The sequence below is a fragment of the Sciurus vulgaris genome, assembly GCF_902686455.1.
Source record: "Sciurus vulgaris genome assembly, chromosome: 1".
NCBI classification, from domain to species: Eukaryota; Metazoa; Chordata; class Mammalia; order Rodentia; family Sciuridae; genus Sciurus; species Sciurus vulgaris.
The window spans coordinates 148904934-148918844 of NC_136461.1; the positions used below are offsets into that span (position 1 = coordinate 148904934).

At 38.3% G+C, this 13911-nt stretch overlaps 1 protein-coding gene across 1 annotated transcript in view; it reads right to left on the minus strand.

Annotated features, from left to right (window-relative positions):
* The window catches only part of TRPA1 (transient receptor potential cation channel subfamily A member 1), a 57655-nt gene extending 47281 nt beyond the window's left edge, over positions 1-10374 (minus strand). Inside the window, exons 1-3 of the mRNA XM_079155291.1 lie at positions 10167-10374; positions 4142-4301; positions 1457-1632 (exon numbers count right to left, since the gene is read on the minus strand). Of these exons, the coding sequence (XP_079011417.1) occupies positions 1457-1632; positions 4142-4301; positions 10167-10277 (447 nt within the window). The 5' untranslated portion in view covers positions 10278-10374. The remainder of the gene's footprint in view (positions 1-1456; positions 1633-4141; positions 4302-10166) is intronic.
* Positions 10375-13911: the final 3537 nt, after the last annotated feature.

Sequence of the window (13911 nt, forward strand, 5' to 3'; positions counted from 1 at the left end):
GTGGCCCAACAGGAAGGACATGGAAGCAGCCCCAGGCTTATGAATAACGTAGCTATTAAGAAAAGACTGGACAGCCTGTTGCCAAAGAACTTTCTAATAACCTCCTCAGGGGACAGTCTCAACCCTCTTCAGGGGTACCAATACTCCAGCTCTCTCCTCTACTTATCCGATCAATTTTTTATTCCAACACCCACCGTGGACCAGCACAGTACTGAGGACTGAAGACACTCAGTAAGTGTGTAAGGAACCCTGAGTTCAATACCCAGTACCACAGTAATTCACAGTCCCTCCTTCAAGTATAACCAGCCAGTGAGGAAGAAAAGCACATGAACATTTCATGACATTATCATGCATTGAGAGTTGACAGAGGTCCAAAACAGGAACAGTGGGAAGCAGGAGGGGGAAATCCCTTACTCCAGGTATGCCAGCCTTACAGAAGCCAGGGTCTTAGAGGACTGAGAGAAGAGATTTTGTGTTAAAGGGAGCTTGGATCTCTTTGATGATTTGTAGAAAATTGGACTTTGGTGTGGGTTGGCACAATAGCCAGATTAGCATCTTCAATATTGTTTCCATGGGAAAACATTTCAGGTTCCAAATGACCTACCTTAGAAATGAACTCTTAGGGCATGATCCTTTTGTAAATGGCATTCTTCGTTTAGGAAACATGCTTGCTTTCCAGTGTGTCTGTGAGATTCTGAAGTGTAGTTTAAAAGCCAAGGCCTGGAGCTGGGGGTGTAGCTCAGTGGTAAAGTGTTTGCTTAGCGTAATCTAAGGCCCTGCATTGGATCCCCAGGATGGGGGCGGGGGGATCCATATCCTAAATCTCACCCTCGAGGCCTTTACCAGAGTTTTCTTGTTCCAGTAAACTTACTATCAAGACTTGAAAAACAAAAATCCCCCAATAGTAGCCTAGGTCTTCTACTAGCTGATCCTGTGGCAGACCGCTCACTTTAACAAAACAGCACCTTATAATTAAGGTTTCTGATTTCACTGAGACACTCATGGCCTTCTTTCTTGTAGCCATTCCATCAATGAGGTGTGTGGTAAAGCCTGAGCTTGGGCACTTAAAGGATGAGAGTCAAAGTCCTAATTCTTGCTTTCAGTAGTTATACGATATTAGGCAAGTTATACGATATTAGGCAAGTTATTAAGTTCTCTCTGTGCCTCATCTGACTCAGCTGTGAAATGGAGATACTAACAATGTTACAGTTTTTTTTTATAATGAGGATTTAATAAATTAAAACACGAGACTCTTAAAAAATGCCTGGTAAATCAAAAGGACTATCACTCCCACCTCCACTCCACCATCATCAGCAGGTGGTGAGAGGTAACCAAGGTTGTCATTATGTTTCATGCGCCCTGAAGTTTAAGTTGATCACTTGGCCCAGGCAGAGACTGTTGGATCTGGTGCCAGCCGCTGCTCCAACAGCCTCTGTGAGTGGGACAGCAGGCTTACCTTTAAGATCTCATTGTACATGCCCTGAGCGGCGATGTGAAGGGGCGCCATCATGCAGCCGTTGCGGAGGTTTGGGTTTGCTCCTTGGCTGAGAAGAAACTTAACACTTTCCACCTGGTTTTTTTCTGCAGCCCAGTGCAGAGGGGTGTTTCCATAATCATCCATTATATTCAGCACTAGGAAAAAATATCAAAACATGTATTAAATTTTGCTTGGACTGTGCCAAGTGCTACTATAATTGGCTGCATCTTCTTTATCAGAAATAAAAATATAGCTTCGGTTCTCAAGACACCTCCAATGGGCACCTTTAGGGAATATATGAAAGCATCATGCTGACTCTGTAAATTGAGTTAAATTTCTGTCTGTAGTGCTCATAAGAAATAGATCTTATTTCTACATGTTTTGATGTTTATAAATTCTAGGACTATGATAAATATTGAGATTATAACCACGTGACAGGCAATCAACTAGATTCTATATGACTATGATTTCATTTTAGCCTCCAATAGCCTGTGAGGTACCGCTGAGACCAATTTTCAGAAAGATGAAGTTGCTGAAACCTGGAGAGATTGAGAGGCTTGTAAATGTCATAGCTAATGAGGAGTTCAATGAGTTATATTACCTCTTTGAACCTCAGCTTTCTCATAGTCAAAGTTAGTAATAATAAAATACACACACACACACACACACACACACACACACACTTTGCAATGCTATTAGGAGAATAATATTAAATCATGTTTTTAAAGATCTTAGCTGAATGCCTGACCTATGGTGATGTTTCCAAACATGTTAATTAGAAAACATGAGCTTAAGCTCCTAATGCTATAGTTTTCACATATTTCTAAAATATAATAAATGGTACTTTTTACCCTGTGAGCATAAGAATAATGTGCCCTTTTATCCTACAGGGTCCTACAACTATTCTAAAATAGATATGGCTATCTGCTTTATCAACTGTTTTCATCTTTGACGGAATATCCTTATGTCTGGGGGGGGGGGAAGGATTCACTTATAAATATGATTTGGGGACCGTCGATAATACCTGGAATATGATGCAGCTGCTTTTCCTGTTTCTTTCCACTATCTCCTTTCATTCGTCAAAGTGCCTCGTTGTCAAAAACACACACACAGGCGAGCACACACACACACACACACACACTCACGTACCCTGAGAGTTACACATCATGCATATTTCTTGAACGTTCTGTCTGAGCAAGATGGAGCACTCCATTCAGTGAACTTAATTAACAAGGGCCTATGCTTACAAAGTCTCACTCATTAACTAAATACCTTGAATTTGGCTTTTATCTTCACCACTTTCCAAAACTCACTTTTACATAGGTCATTGGGGCCATATGACAGGCAATCAACTAGATTTCTTGTGATCAACTTCCTACTTGAAATCTTTGGAGCAATTGATCCTTGTATCATCTATCCCAATAACTTCTCCCTTCACCTGTGTATCATCCATCTTTAATTCATCACCCTCTTCGTCCTTTCTCTGGCTCTTCTGCCGCCATGTATCTCTTAAGGTTGATATTCTAACTTTGGCTACCTTTGGTAGCAATCTGTGATATCTTAAAGGACATTCATTCCCTTTCACATTCCCATCTATTTCCTATAATGGCTCTGCAGAGGTGGCTCCTTTCTATATTTCTATTATCTAATGGATATTTCCAAGGGTCAGTCCCCTGGCTATTAAATATCTCCTCACACACTTACCACTCATGTTTTTTCTGTTAACTCATATCTCCCTTTTTGAGATGGTTATACTATTAGCTTAATCTCCTAAATTAGGAATCTCAAAGTCAGTTCCAACTTCCTGCCACCTACTCTTCAAGCTCAGAATGTGGTCAAGCACTGTCAACCCTGCATGTACATATATCCCAAATCTCTCTTTCTCTTTATTCCAACCTCTCTTTTTTCTTCATGAGAAAAAAGATTTTTTAACAAGACTTCTACTAATCCATTTCCCACAACGACAAAGGATTAAAATAAGATTTTATGATACTATTTCACTGTTTAAGTCTCTGTACATCCACCTCAGTCATTGCCTATAGATGCATTTCTCACACAAAGCCAGGTGTCCCAGGCTAAGAGGAAGATATCACCTCTTTTTGAGGTGTTAGTTTCATTCAATGATTGCTTTATTTTGTGTGTGTGGGTAACCATCTACATGTTTTCTAGCTTTATGTTTTTTTTTTTATGTTTACAGACTGTATTTTGATTCATTGTACACAAATGGGGCACAACTTTTCCTTTCTATGGTTGTACACAATGTAGATTCATGCCGTTTGTGTAATCACACATGTACATAGGGTAATGATGTCTGTCTCATTCTACTATCTTTTCAATGATTAATTTAAATGTAGAATAACATCTTCTGAAAAAACATAAGGTGCGTAAAATGTACACGAATTTTTATCATCTGTCTAAAAAGTCAAAGAAAGTTTGAATTTGTGGTGCGTGTCCCAGATGTTTTTACTCTTCTTTGCAGTATTTTAGTGGAAAAATTTGAACAGTACTCATCTGCAGGGAAACCAACACTCCAGATGGAGACAGATACTCAGGCCCTTTGCAATCTGGCACTAATCTACCCTTTGGAACTACTTCATACCATTTTCCCCAGTCAGGCTAGTGGGAGAACTGGTTTATGGAGGGCTCACTGTAACGCTTTGTTACCTGCACAAGAAGAACCACTGATGATCATCTTCATCAGTTCAACTTGACCTTCTGCTGCTGCATAATGCAAAGGGGAAGCACTGGTATCATCGTATTTGCTTAATTTCCTTCGATTCTTGATAAAGTTTTGTAATCTATGTGCATTTCCTTCAAAAACCACCTACAGGAATATAAGAAAACCCATTACCTTGAACAAGAATATGCAAAACTTATGACTATAGAGCTAATTATTTTATAGCCTTAACAAGTTTACAATTATCCAAACTATCATGCTTACAATTAAGTATATATATATTTTTTGTGAAGTATGCAAAATACTGACATAAAATGAGACAAGAAAATGTCTAAGCATTGATAAGTACATTAAATAAATGTTTTGATTTTCTGATTGTAAACTTAAAAATGGTGTAGATGTAAAGGCCTTGGAGAAAGTTTAGAAGTGAACTTAAGAAATATGCTCTGAGAAATAGTAAATACAGTGAAAATACAGAGGAATTTGCTTTGCCGGTTGAAAATGTACTTAAATTCCAGCATGAGGGATTCAGGTTAGATTAAAAGGTTTTCAGAAATACAAGGGTTATTAAGTCCAGGAGTCTAAATTACTGTCTGCTTGGGCTTTCCTGCCTACAGTCAAACTCCATCCAGTGTTTCCTTATAGAACAGAGTTCAAATCATCCTCCAGCACCGTCCTGCAATTCATGTGAGCAGTAATTCAGAATGGTGCCCCTCCCCCAGAGAATATGTAACTCTTCTTTTTTTTTCGCACCAGGACACCTGTCAGTGTCCTGACAAGACGTGTGTGGAATATATTTTTGGCTGCATGACAAATGTTAAAAATCAATATATAGTAGAATCTGAGGGTGAGATTAAAAAAAAAAAAAAAACACCAACGTAGAATGAATCATGCAATAGAACAAGATATCATAAAGCTTAAGAACAGACATGGAAGGGCAGGCTCAATAGATTTTTTACAACTGCTGTCACTGACCTGTAAATGTAAAATTCCAAACAAATGTCACTTCCACTCAGGGGAAGAGCTAGAGCTGTTTTGAACACCCCACTTCTCCGACACTTTTTTACTTCCCTTATGTTCACCATGTGTAGACTGAAGATGATTTATCATGGATAATATTGTTTTTCCCCCTTGTGAAATTTTAGGTGATAGTGCTTATATTCTGTTTTGATTCATTCTCACAAAAATATGAAAAATTTCCAAATAGGATTTTCTCTTGGAAAGCTGGTAGCCTAAACAGAACCAAATTACTAAAAGTTACAGAAAACTTTAAAGGTCATTTTATTTAATGCTATTAAGGTCACTATTGCAAACAAATTTTTTACAAAAGTCTTCATGTCATAAACTTGACTCTCTCATCTACCTTACATTCTTATTTAAATTCTTCAAATATGTTGGGTAATAACGTGTATCAAGTTCCTCCTAAAATTAACTATTGAATCCTCTCATAACATTCATTGACAATATATCTCCTTATTCAATCATCTAAAGATTTTAATGTCTACCTTACACAGAAAATGAAGACTTTTAAAAAGCATTAATTACAAAAGTAATTATACTTCAATTGACTGATAAGATTTTTGTTCCAAGTTGCTTCTAGAAATCTTGCCTATATTTGAAAGTGAATTTTAGGTATTATCAATAAATCTGATTGTCATACCTAATCCTACTGTTGATGACTTTACATTGTTGAGATTACAATGACATCATTGATGATATATCAGGTCAGAGAGGCTAGAAATGCCATTGAATTAGTTATTCTGATATTTGGAAATATTTGTCTTTGTCTTCCAAAGACAAGGTCAAATTTAAAGGTGAATTGCAAATTTTGGCCCAAAACTGAGGCTGAGGCCAAATGCTAACATGTCCCTTAATGGCATGCGGTGGCCTCTGGGAGTTGGGCCTTTCCAGCTCCATGTTGTGCTGCTGTATGCATGTCATGCTTGAGCTCTGCAAGGCTCTTCACCTGAACAATAGGCACCTTCTTCCTCTCCTGTCTCCAATCCACCCAGTTTCCTGTGGCCCTCCTAAATCCTGCCTCGAAGGAGGTCTTCCTGGTGGTGTTAGCAACCATTGCTATACAGCCCCTCTGGCTCTCTCTCCAGTCCACAATGGAGTCTCCCAGATGTGTGGGAACTCACAGCAATGATTTTACTGGAGTGTGCTGTTCCTTCTCATTTTTTTTTTTTAGATTTTTCTCCACTATAATTTCTAATATGAAAAATATTGGCAGATATAAATCAGACACACATTCTTCAGGATCCTCCGTATTGTTTAAGGAGGTTCAAAGAGGAAAAAAGTTTGAGAAATACTGTATCTAGTTCTTTCTTTTTCTTTTTTTTTTTTTTTTTGGTACCAGGGATTGAACTCAGGGCACTCAACCACTGAGCCACATCCCCAGCCCTATTTTGTATTTTACTTAGAGACAGGGTCTCACTGAGTTGCTTAGCACCTTGCTTTTGCTGAAGCTGGCTTTGAACTCACAATCCTCCTGCCTCAGCCTCCCAAGCTGCTGGCATTACAGACGTGTGCCACCACACTCGGCTTCTAGTTCTTTCCTAATCTCTCATTTTATGCACTACATATGCTAGGTGTGTACTACACATTCATGTACTTTTTAATGATACTTTTATATGTGCAAATTTTTTTCCAGAGGAAGAAATGAATAAACAGAGATCTTACATAGTGGCAAGTGGGGCCATGAGGATTATTATATGCACTAGGAATCCCCTTGACTAGTTGGTGAGTTTTCATTCCCTAGAAGCTTAACATAAATCAGCCTAAGGAAATATTAATAGAACTTCATTCCAGTTCTATGGCTACATCATAATTAAAATTATTTCTTGCACTTTCCAGATTTGCAAATATGTGACCAAGTAAACATTTGCCTAAAAATTTTCCAAAGCTATTTCTAAATGAATACTTCATTACATAGACTCAGAGCAAAATGTTCTATGAGACAGTAGCTTTTCATGGAACCCATTATACAATGATGAGTTTCTGAAAATGCAGAAAACCTCCCCCAAATAAAATATCTAGATACTCATTTTAGTTCTACCTTTGACTATGACTGGTCACATTTGCCACATGATAATGTATGTGTCAAAACGCCAATCTATTATTTTTAAAGATAACTAGAAAATTTCTCATGCCTGAAAAGAAAAGCTATCAAACTGTCCTAAAATACTTATCTTAATATAGTTAGTAAAAAATTAGCATATTAGGGTTAATTCAGTAAAGTTCAGGTTGAAATAAAAATTTAATCTCAAATTTTTGAACTTGGATCTAACTTCTGTTACCACAGATGAGCACTGAAGAAATTACTCTTTTGTTGTAGATTCTTAAATAAGATGTGTCACTTTTCAACTTAAAAATACCTGAATTCCATATAGTCTATATATACCTTTAATGATTACAGGACATAAAATAAGAATCTGTTTTCAAATTTACACATATTCAGTAATAAATAAAAAATGGACTTCTTGCAAAAGAAGGTTCTTCCTCAATTTCATGTCTTATTAAATAAAAGTGTATACCTAAATCCATGTGGAAGCATTTTGCACTTGAATTTGATATGCTCTTTGAATGATGATAAAAGGCTTATACTGCCCACCCCATGCCTGAAAGAGCAGTTTATAGGTCTGTTCAGCGATGTGCTGCCAACACAAACCCAACTCCACACTCCTTAGAGGAAGTACCAGCACATCTCATGTACTCATGGAAGTTAAGTAGATACTGTTTTGCCATTGTGAATTCAACAGAACCTGTGAGCTCACGAGGTATTACTGATGTGCTCCAGAGGCTCAATTCAGAAACTGATATGTTGTCAGGCTCTGAGGAGATTTCTTTAATAGAGGTCTGAAGCTAAGCCTAGGACATGATTTAGGCAAATTATTACATATGCATCTGACGCTGCTTCCTATTGTCGCAGGGTCCCTTCATGCTCTTTTGGATTCTGAACTATATGACTGGATTCAGTATATTATAGACTAGATCACTTTAGAGAAGCTAATTATAACTAGTCCTTTTAAATCAGGGATTTCAAATTCATTTGTTTTACTTTGCTCTAATGAAATTCATACAAGCAGTAATGGGGTGAAAAAGGAGGAAAACTCAGGTGAGAGATTACAACAAATGGAAGGTTAAATACTAACATTTTAACTCTCTTGAAAGAAAGTTATTGAACAAAACAAAAGGTATCAGTCTGATGGTTCTTTTTCTACATTTCTCATCTTAGAAGTTTTCTTCCATCTTTCCATTTTTCCACCCAGTACTAGGAATCAAACCCAGGGGCACTACTACTACTACTACTACTACTACTGGTACTAAGCTACATCCCCAACCCTTTTTAATTTTGAGACAGGGTCTCACTAAGTTGCTGGGATTGACCTTGAACTTGCCATTCCCCTGCCTCAGCCTCCTGAGGAGCCAGGATTATAGATGTGCCCCAATGTGCCTGGTGATCCTCTAATTAGCATTCAGGAGATACGGTGGGTATGTACTGGAGAAAATAAATTATACACCCTATCTTTCAAATCAGAAGACACCAAGAAAGCCCCTGATTTCAAAACCCTCCAGTGTTATATATGTTGCACTGAAATGAGTCCATTCACTGGGATTTTTATGGAATGACCTATAATTACTGCAGTTAGCAAGATAAAATATCTAAATCCCTTGATCTGCAGGCCCTAATGTAACAAATAACATAAATGACTCTACTTCATTTAGTCGAATAAAACTAAATAAAGACAATTAAACAAAAACATGAAGAAAAGATTGAGACTGGGCTGCAGAAATCCTTCAGCAAATCTCTCTAGAAAATGAATCACGTTAAGTAATTTCTGGAATTTAAAAATTTCTTCTTGTCCCAGATTCATGTCAAAGACACTATCCGAGAGATCATCTACATTCATAGACACACCCAATCACAAATGTAATGGCAAAACACAAAACCAAAAAAACAAAAGGCAATGTAAGTGTCTATCAGTGCAGGACTGGCTAAATAAATCATGATACATTCATAAAACGGAGTGTCATGAAGCTGCTAGAAAGAATGAGGTAAATCCCAACTGCTGATTTGAAAAGTATACTAAAATGAATTTTGTAAGTAAATCAAAATACAAATCTCTGTGACGTCACACTTTTGTAAACAAAAAAAGATGTATGAACGTGTGTATCTGTATTTGTGGTTTTTTTCTGAAAAATATGTAAGGAACTGTTAAGATGGTTTCACTGTGGAAAGGGAGTTGGGATGGGGATTTCAAAATTCATCTTTAATGCTATCTTCTCATTACAAAAGAGACCGTCTCTCCTGCTGTCAATCTGAGGAAATACAGTGGTGGGTTTTCTGAAACTCAAAAGCCTCTGCTCCTCTGACTAGAAGGGTACCATCAGGTGGCAGCTTGTGCTGCGTTTAGGTCAAAAAGTCCAGAGAACTGCATAATAAATAGAAGCTCCCATCCTAGCTACCCACCCATCTTCAAAAGGTCTCCCTCCCGTAGATTTTCTGATACTCCCCCACCCCCAATCCTGTCGCTCCATTTCATGAATGTCCTTCAGGCATCATTTACAGGTGTTCTCTGCTTGACACTATTAGACAAAAATGCTTCTCAATCCCAAAGCACCTCTCGGATAGCTATCCAACTACCAGTTTGGTATCCATGCGAAAGACACAAACTTTAAAACTCTCGCAGATTCTAGCAAATGACAAAGGTACCTTTGGGCTAGAGCTCCGGATCACTGTTGCCCACCCACCATCAAAAACAAGTTGAACAACTAAGCGCACCGAAAAGAGGAAACGGGCACTACAGGGGCGCATTCTGAGTATGACCCTGAAAGCTTCCCCCGGCTGTGAGGAGTACTAACATTGCGCTCGTACCCCGAAGCGGGCATCTCTTTTTCTCTCCACCCTTGCTGCTTCCAGTCCCTCTATCCAAATGCTGCCCACAAAGAAACCGCTAGCCAAACCCCTCCCAACTGGAGCGGGTCCCAGCTGCTGATCGCCCAGGGTACCTTAAAGGAGTCCTTGGATTCGTCCATGTCGTCCTCCACGCCCAGATACACAGCGCCCTGGGGCTCCTTCTTCTCCCCAGGACGTAGCATCTTCCTCAGGCTGCGCTTCATTGTCCCCACCTAGACGTCACCTGGCGCCGCTGCTCCCCAAGTCCGTGAGCACCTGGGGCCAGAGAGCGCAGTTGACTGGGCTTTGCGCTCCGCGGAGTCCGCGCCCAGTCCCAGCTCTCCCTCACCGTGCAGATCTCAGGCAGCGGGAAAACTCTCCCCCCCCGGGAGAACTTCTGAAAGGAGTTCTCAGGCCTGGACTACTTGTAGCCAGGAAGCAGGCGGGGCGCAGGAAGGAGGAATGAATGCAGACTTCGTGTCTGTATCTGCTCAGGACTCGCCCTTGTGGAGGACAGAAGGACTGAACAAGTCAGGGTGGATCCAGCAAGTCTGTTATAATAAAAACACTAGAGCCCCCTAACCAACAAGCATGCGCAGGAGTAGGAAGAGGGAGAGGGACTGGGAAGGAGATGGAGGAGAGGGGAATAGGGAATGGGAAAGGAATCAGGGTGTGGGGAGTGGGAGACAGAATGAAGGAATGAGTGTATAACGGGGCACTTTATTTTTTTTAATTTTAGGATTTTTTTTTCCAGCTAAATGTCCTAGACAGAGCTTGCCTATATCTTTTTGGGAGTCTCCTTGATTTAGAAATTAGGTTTTTAGTAAAACTTTCCAAACATTTGGGAGAGTGATTACATCCTACACTGGTTGGAGGGATTAGACCAAGTCCCTTTGAATCTCAGGTCCCATTTCCTGTGGATGACAATATTTAATCCCCCTCATGCTTTCGTGTTAAGAATGGTTAACAAAAATGACAGTCAGGTTAAACATAACCCACTATTGATTGGCATAAGCTTGTTTGTACTCAACTTTGTTTAAGAGACTTATTTTCATGGGTTTGTGTTGCATTTATTGATCAATAGCATAGGTGTAAATTGAGTGCAGTGGAAAGTGTTCCTGCTCAATGGAGTTCTAGTTCTACACTTGAGTACAGCCAAAAGAGACTCTGAAACTACTGCTGCTATGCTTAGACCATGAGATTAAAAAGTAAAAGGACAGAACTTAGCTTTGACAATTTAGCTTTGACAATTTTGCTTTGACAATTTTGCTTTGACAAACTGTACTCCTTTAAGGTCCTGGATTGTCAGATTCACCTGGTTTTCACCAGTACTTAACACTAGACCCACACCAAGTCAGAAACTAGCTAGAACCAAAGCTCAATAAAAGTTTGCAGAATTTAATGACAGCAGAGGGTCGTTAAATTAGATGTTATTGAGGAACGATGGAAAGTTCCCCAAAAGTCTGCCCATTCATATGACGGGTCGACATCAATTCCACCCATGGAATTCCTTGCAAGGATGGTGTTGAACTTATTAGCAATCATCAGTCCATAAATGTGGCTATTGAAAGATTGAAGATGTTGAAGGTTGAAGATCTTCAATCCTGCCCCTTGAAGAGTTTTCCCACCAGCATTTATGTTGAGGGAGCACAGAGCAGGGATCAATTGCACACTTTGCTATGATTTAGTTGAAAGAAGTCATACATAGAGAAGGACCAATAATGGAAAGAATCAGAGGTCAGAGGGATGGGTAAAGAAAGTAACCTTTCACTGAGTCCCTACTCTCTCTGGCATTTTATGTACACCAGTTACCAGTTATATTTTTATTAATTTGTTTTTACCAGGGAATAAACCCAGGGTTGCTGAATCACTGAGCCACATCCCCAGCTCTTTTTTTTTTTTAATTTTTTTTTTCATTTTAAGACAAGATACCCAGCCCATTTTTAAAATGGAAATGCCTCTTAGAAATATTGACTATTTATTTGTTTTCATGAATTGATATGATCAATTGCTTGTCTACCAATTCTTAGATCAAAAGGGTCACTGAAGCCAAAAGGAAAGAAAAAGGAGTCTCAAAGGGATCATTTCGGAAGCTCGGGCAAAGCATATGTCATGATAGCCAGTATCAGATAGGATGAGGGGTCCAGGAAACTCCCACGGTGGAGAGGGTGCTAAGGAAAGAGTCACTTAAGGCCAACACCTCCTCCTTTATAATGTCCCTCTGCTGCCAACACAAAGTCTCTACAGAATGATGTCTTCTGATTCTAGCTTCTGCACCTCATTTACATGTATACATCCCAAGCACAAACAGATATACCTACCCCAAAGCATGTATTCTTTCCAACTGGTTCTCTTGCTTTAATGCTGAAAAATATAGATGATTGGGGTTATAGAGTTGCCTAATCCCCCGCCACGTTTCTGCTTGTGAAAAGAGACATTGAAATGTTAATTCACTTTTCCTTTCATCTTTGACTGGACTTCTCCATTTCACGAATTTTTCAGCAATGTCTCCCATAGACCTCTCAGGAATTCCTATAACCATTTCTTATTGATAGTTAAATTATTTTGTACCAACCAAAAGTATCTCTTTCATAGGCAGGGCTTCCTTTACTGCAAATTACTGGACTTAAGATTCCTAATGTAAACAGGAACAAGATGATATCTAGCCATTTACAATTAGGATCTTATTCCCTTTGAAGCTTAATTATTGATGAGTAGTAATAAAACCTAATATTTAACCATTGTAATTTCAAAATAAGGATAATTATTACAGAAAAACCTTCAGAGAAATTTTCAGAAGATAATTTTTTCTTTATAACTGTACATTTGCTTTGTCTGAAAATACCCATTTTTTCCAAAGTAACTGTACTCCCACATCCACCAGCACTGCATAAGAATTCTAGTTATCCTCACAAAATTTAGTATTGTTAATTTTTTTTTGTAGTCATTGTGGGTTTTGTTATCATTTTCTTAATGGCTCATGATATTTTCCATATTGTATCATTCTTATTAGCCATTCTTATGTCTTCTTGATTAAAAATAATGTTTTTTAGGTTTTGTTACCTCTTTTGAAATTGGACTACCTTCTTACTATTGAGATGTAAGAGTCCATTACTCTAGATATGCCTTCAGTTAGATAAATAATTTGCAAATATTTTTCAGAGTCCATGGCTTCTCTATTTTCTTAGTGATGTCTTTTGAAAATCAAAACTTTTAAATTTTGATATAAAAGTCTAATTTGTCAAGTGTTTTATGGATTGTACTCTGGATATCATATATGAAAATTTGTGCCTTCGGCAAAGTTAAAATGATTCTCTTTAATATTTTGTGCTGCAGGTATATAGTTTTAGCTCTTACATAGATCCACGGGTTAATTTTTATGTATGATATAAGGTAGAGGTCTAAGTTCATTTCCTTGTTTATGATTGTAAACCTGATATTAATTTTTTTTAAAAAAATTATGTAGAACTGGCATATGTGTTGCTTAATTTAAGTTTTTAATAGGTGTTCCACATCTGAGACAATGGGACAAAATGAATTTAATAAAAGAAAAAATACTGAAGTTGCTAAGAGCTATAGTAAGAATGAATCCTCTCCCATGAAACTTGGAAGAAGGAGAAAGAAATTTGTACTAGTTTTGCTATCATCCCTCACATCACAAAAGTTATGGTCAGATGATAAGTGCTTAGTTAAAATGAGAAAAACATGGTTTCAGTCATCCACTGGATGATCTGGTAATGTATCCCTAACAGATAAGGTGGATTACTTTATCTCTTTCAATATGTTTGGAAAAATTCACCAGTACAATTCTTTGGACCTAAGTTTTTTGTTTTCTTTCTTGAAAGACATTAAATTACT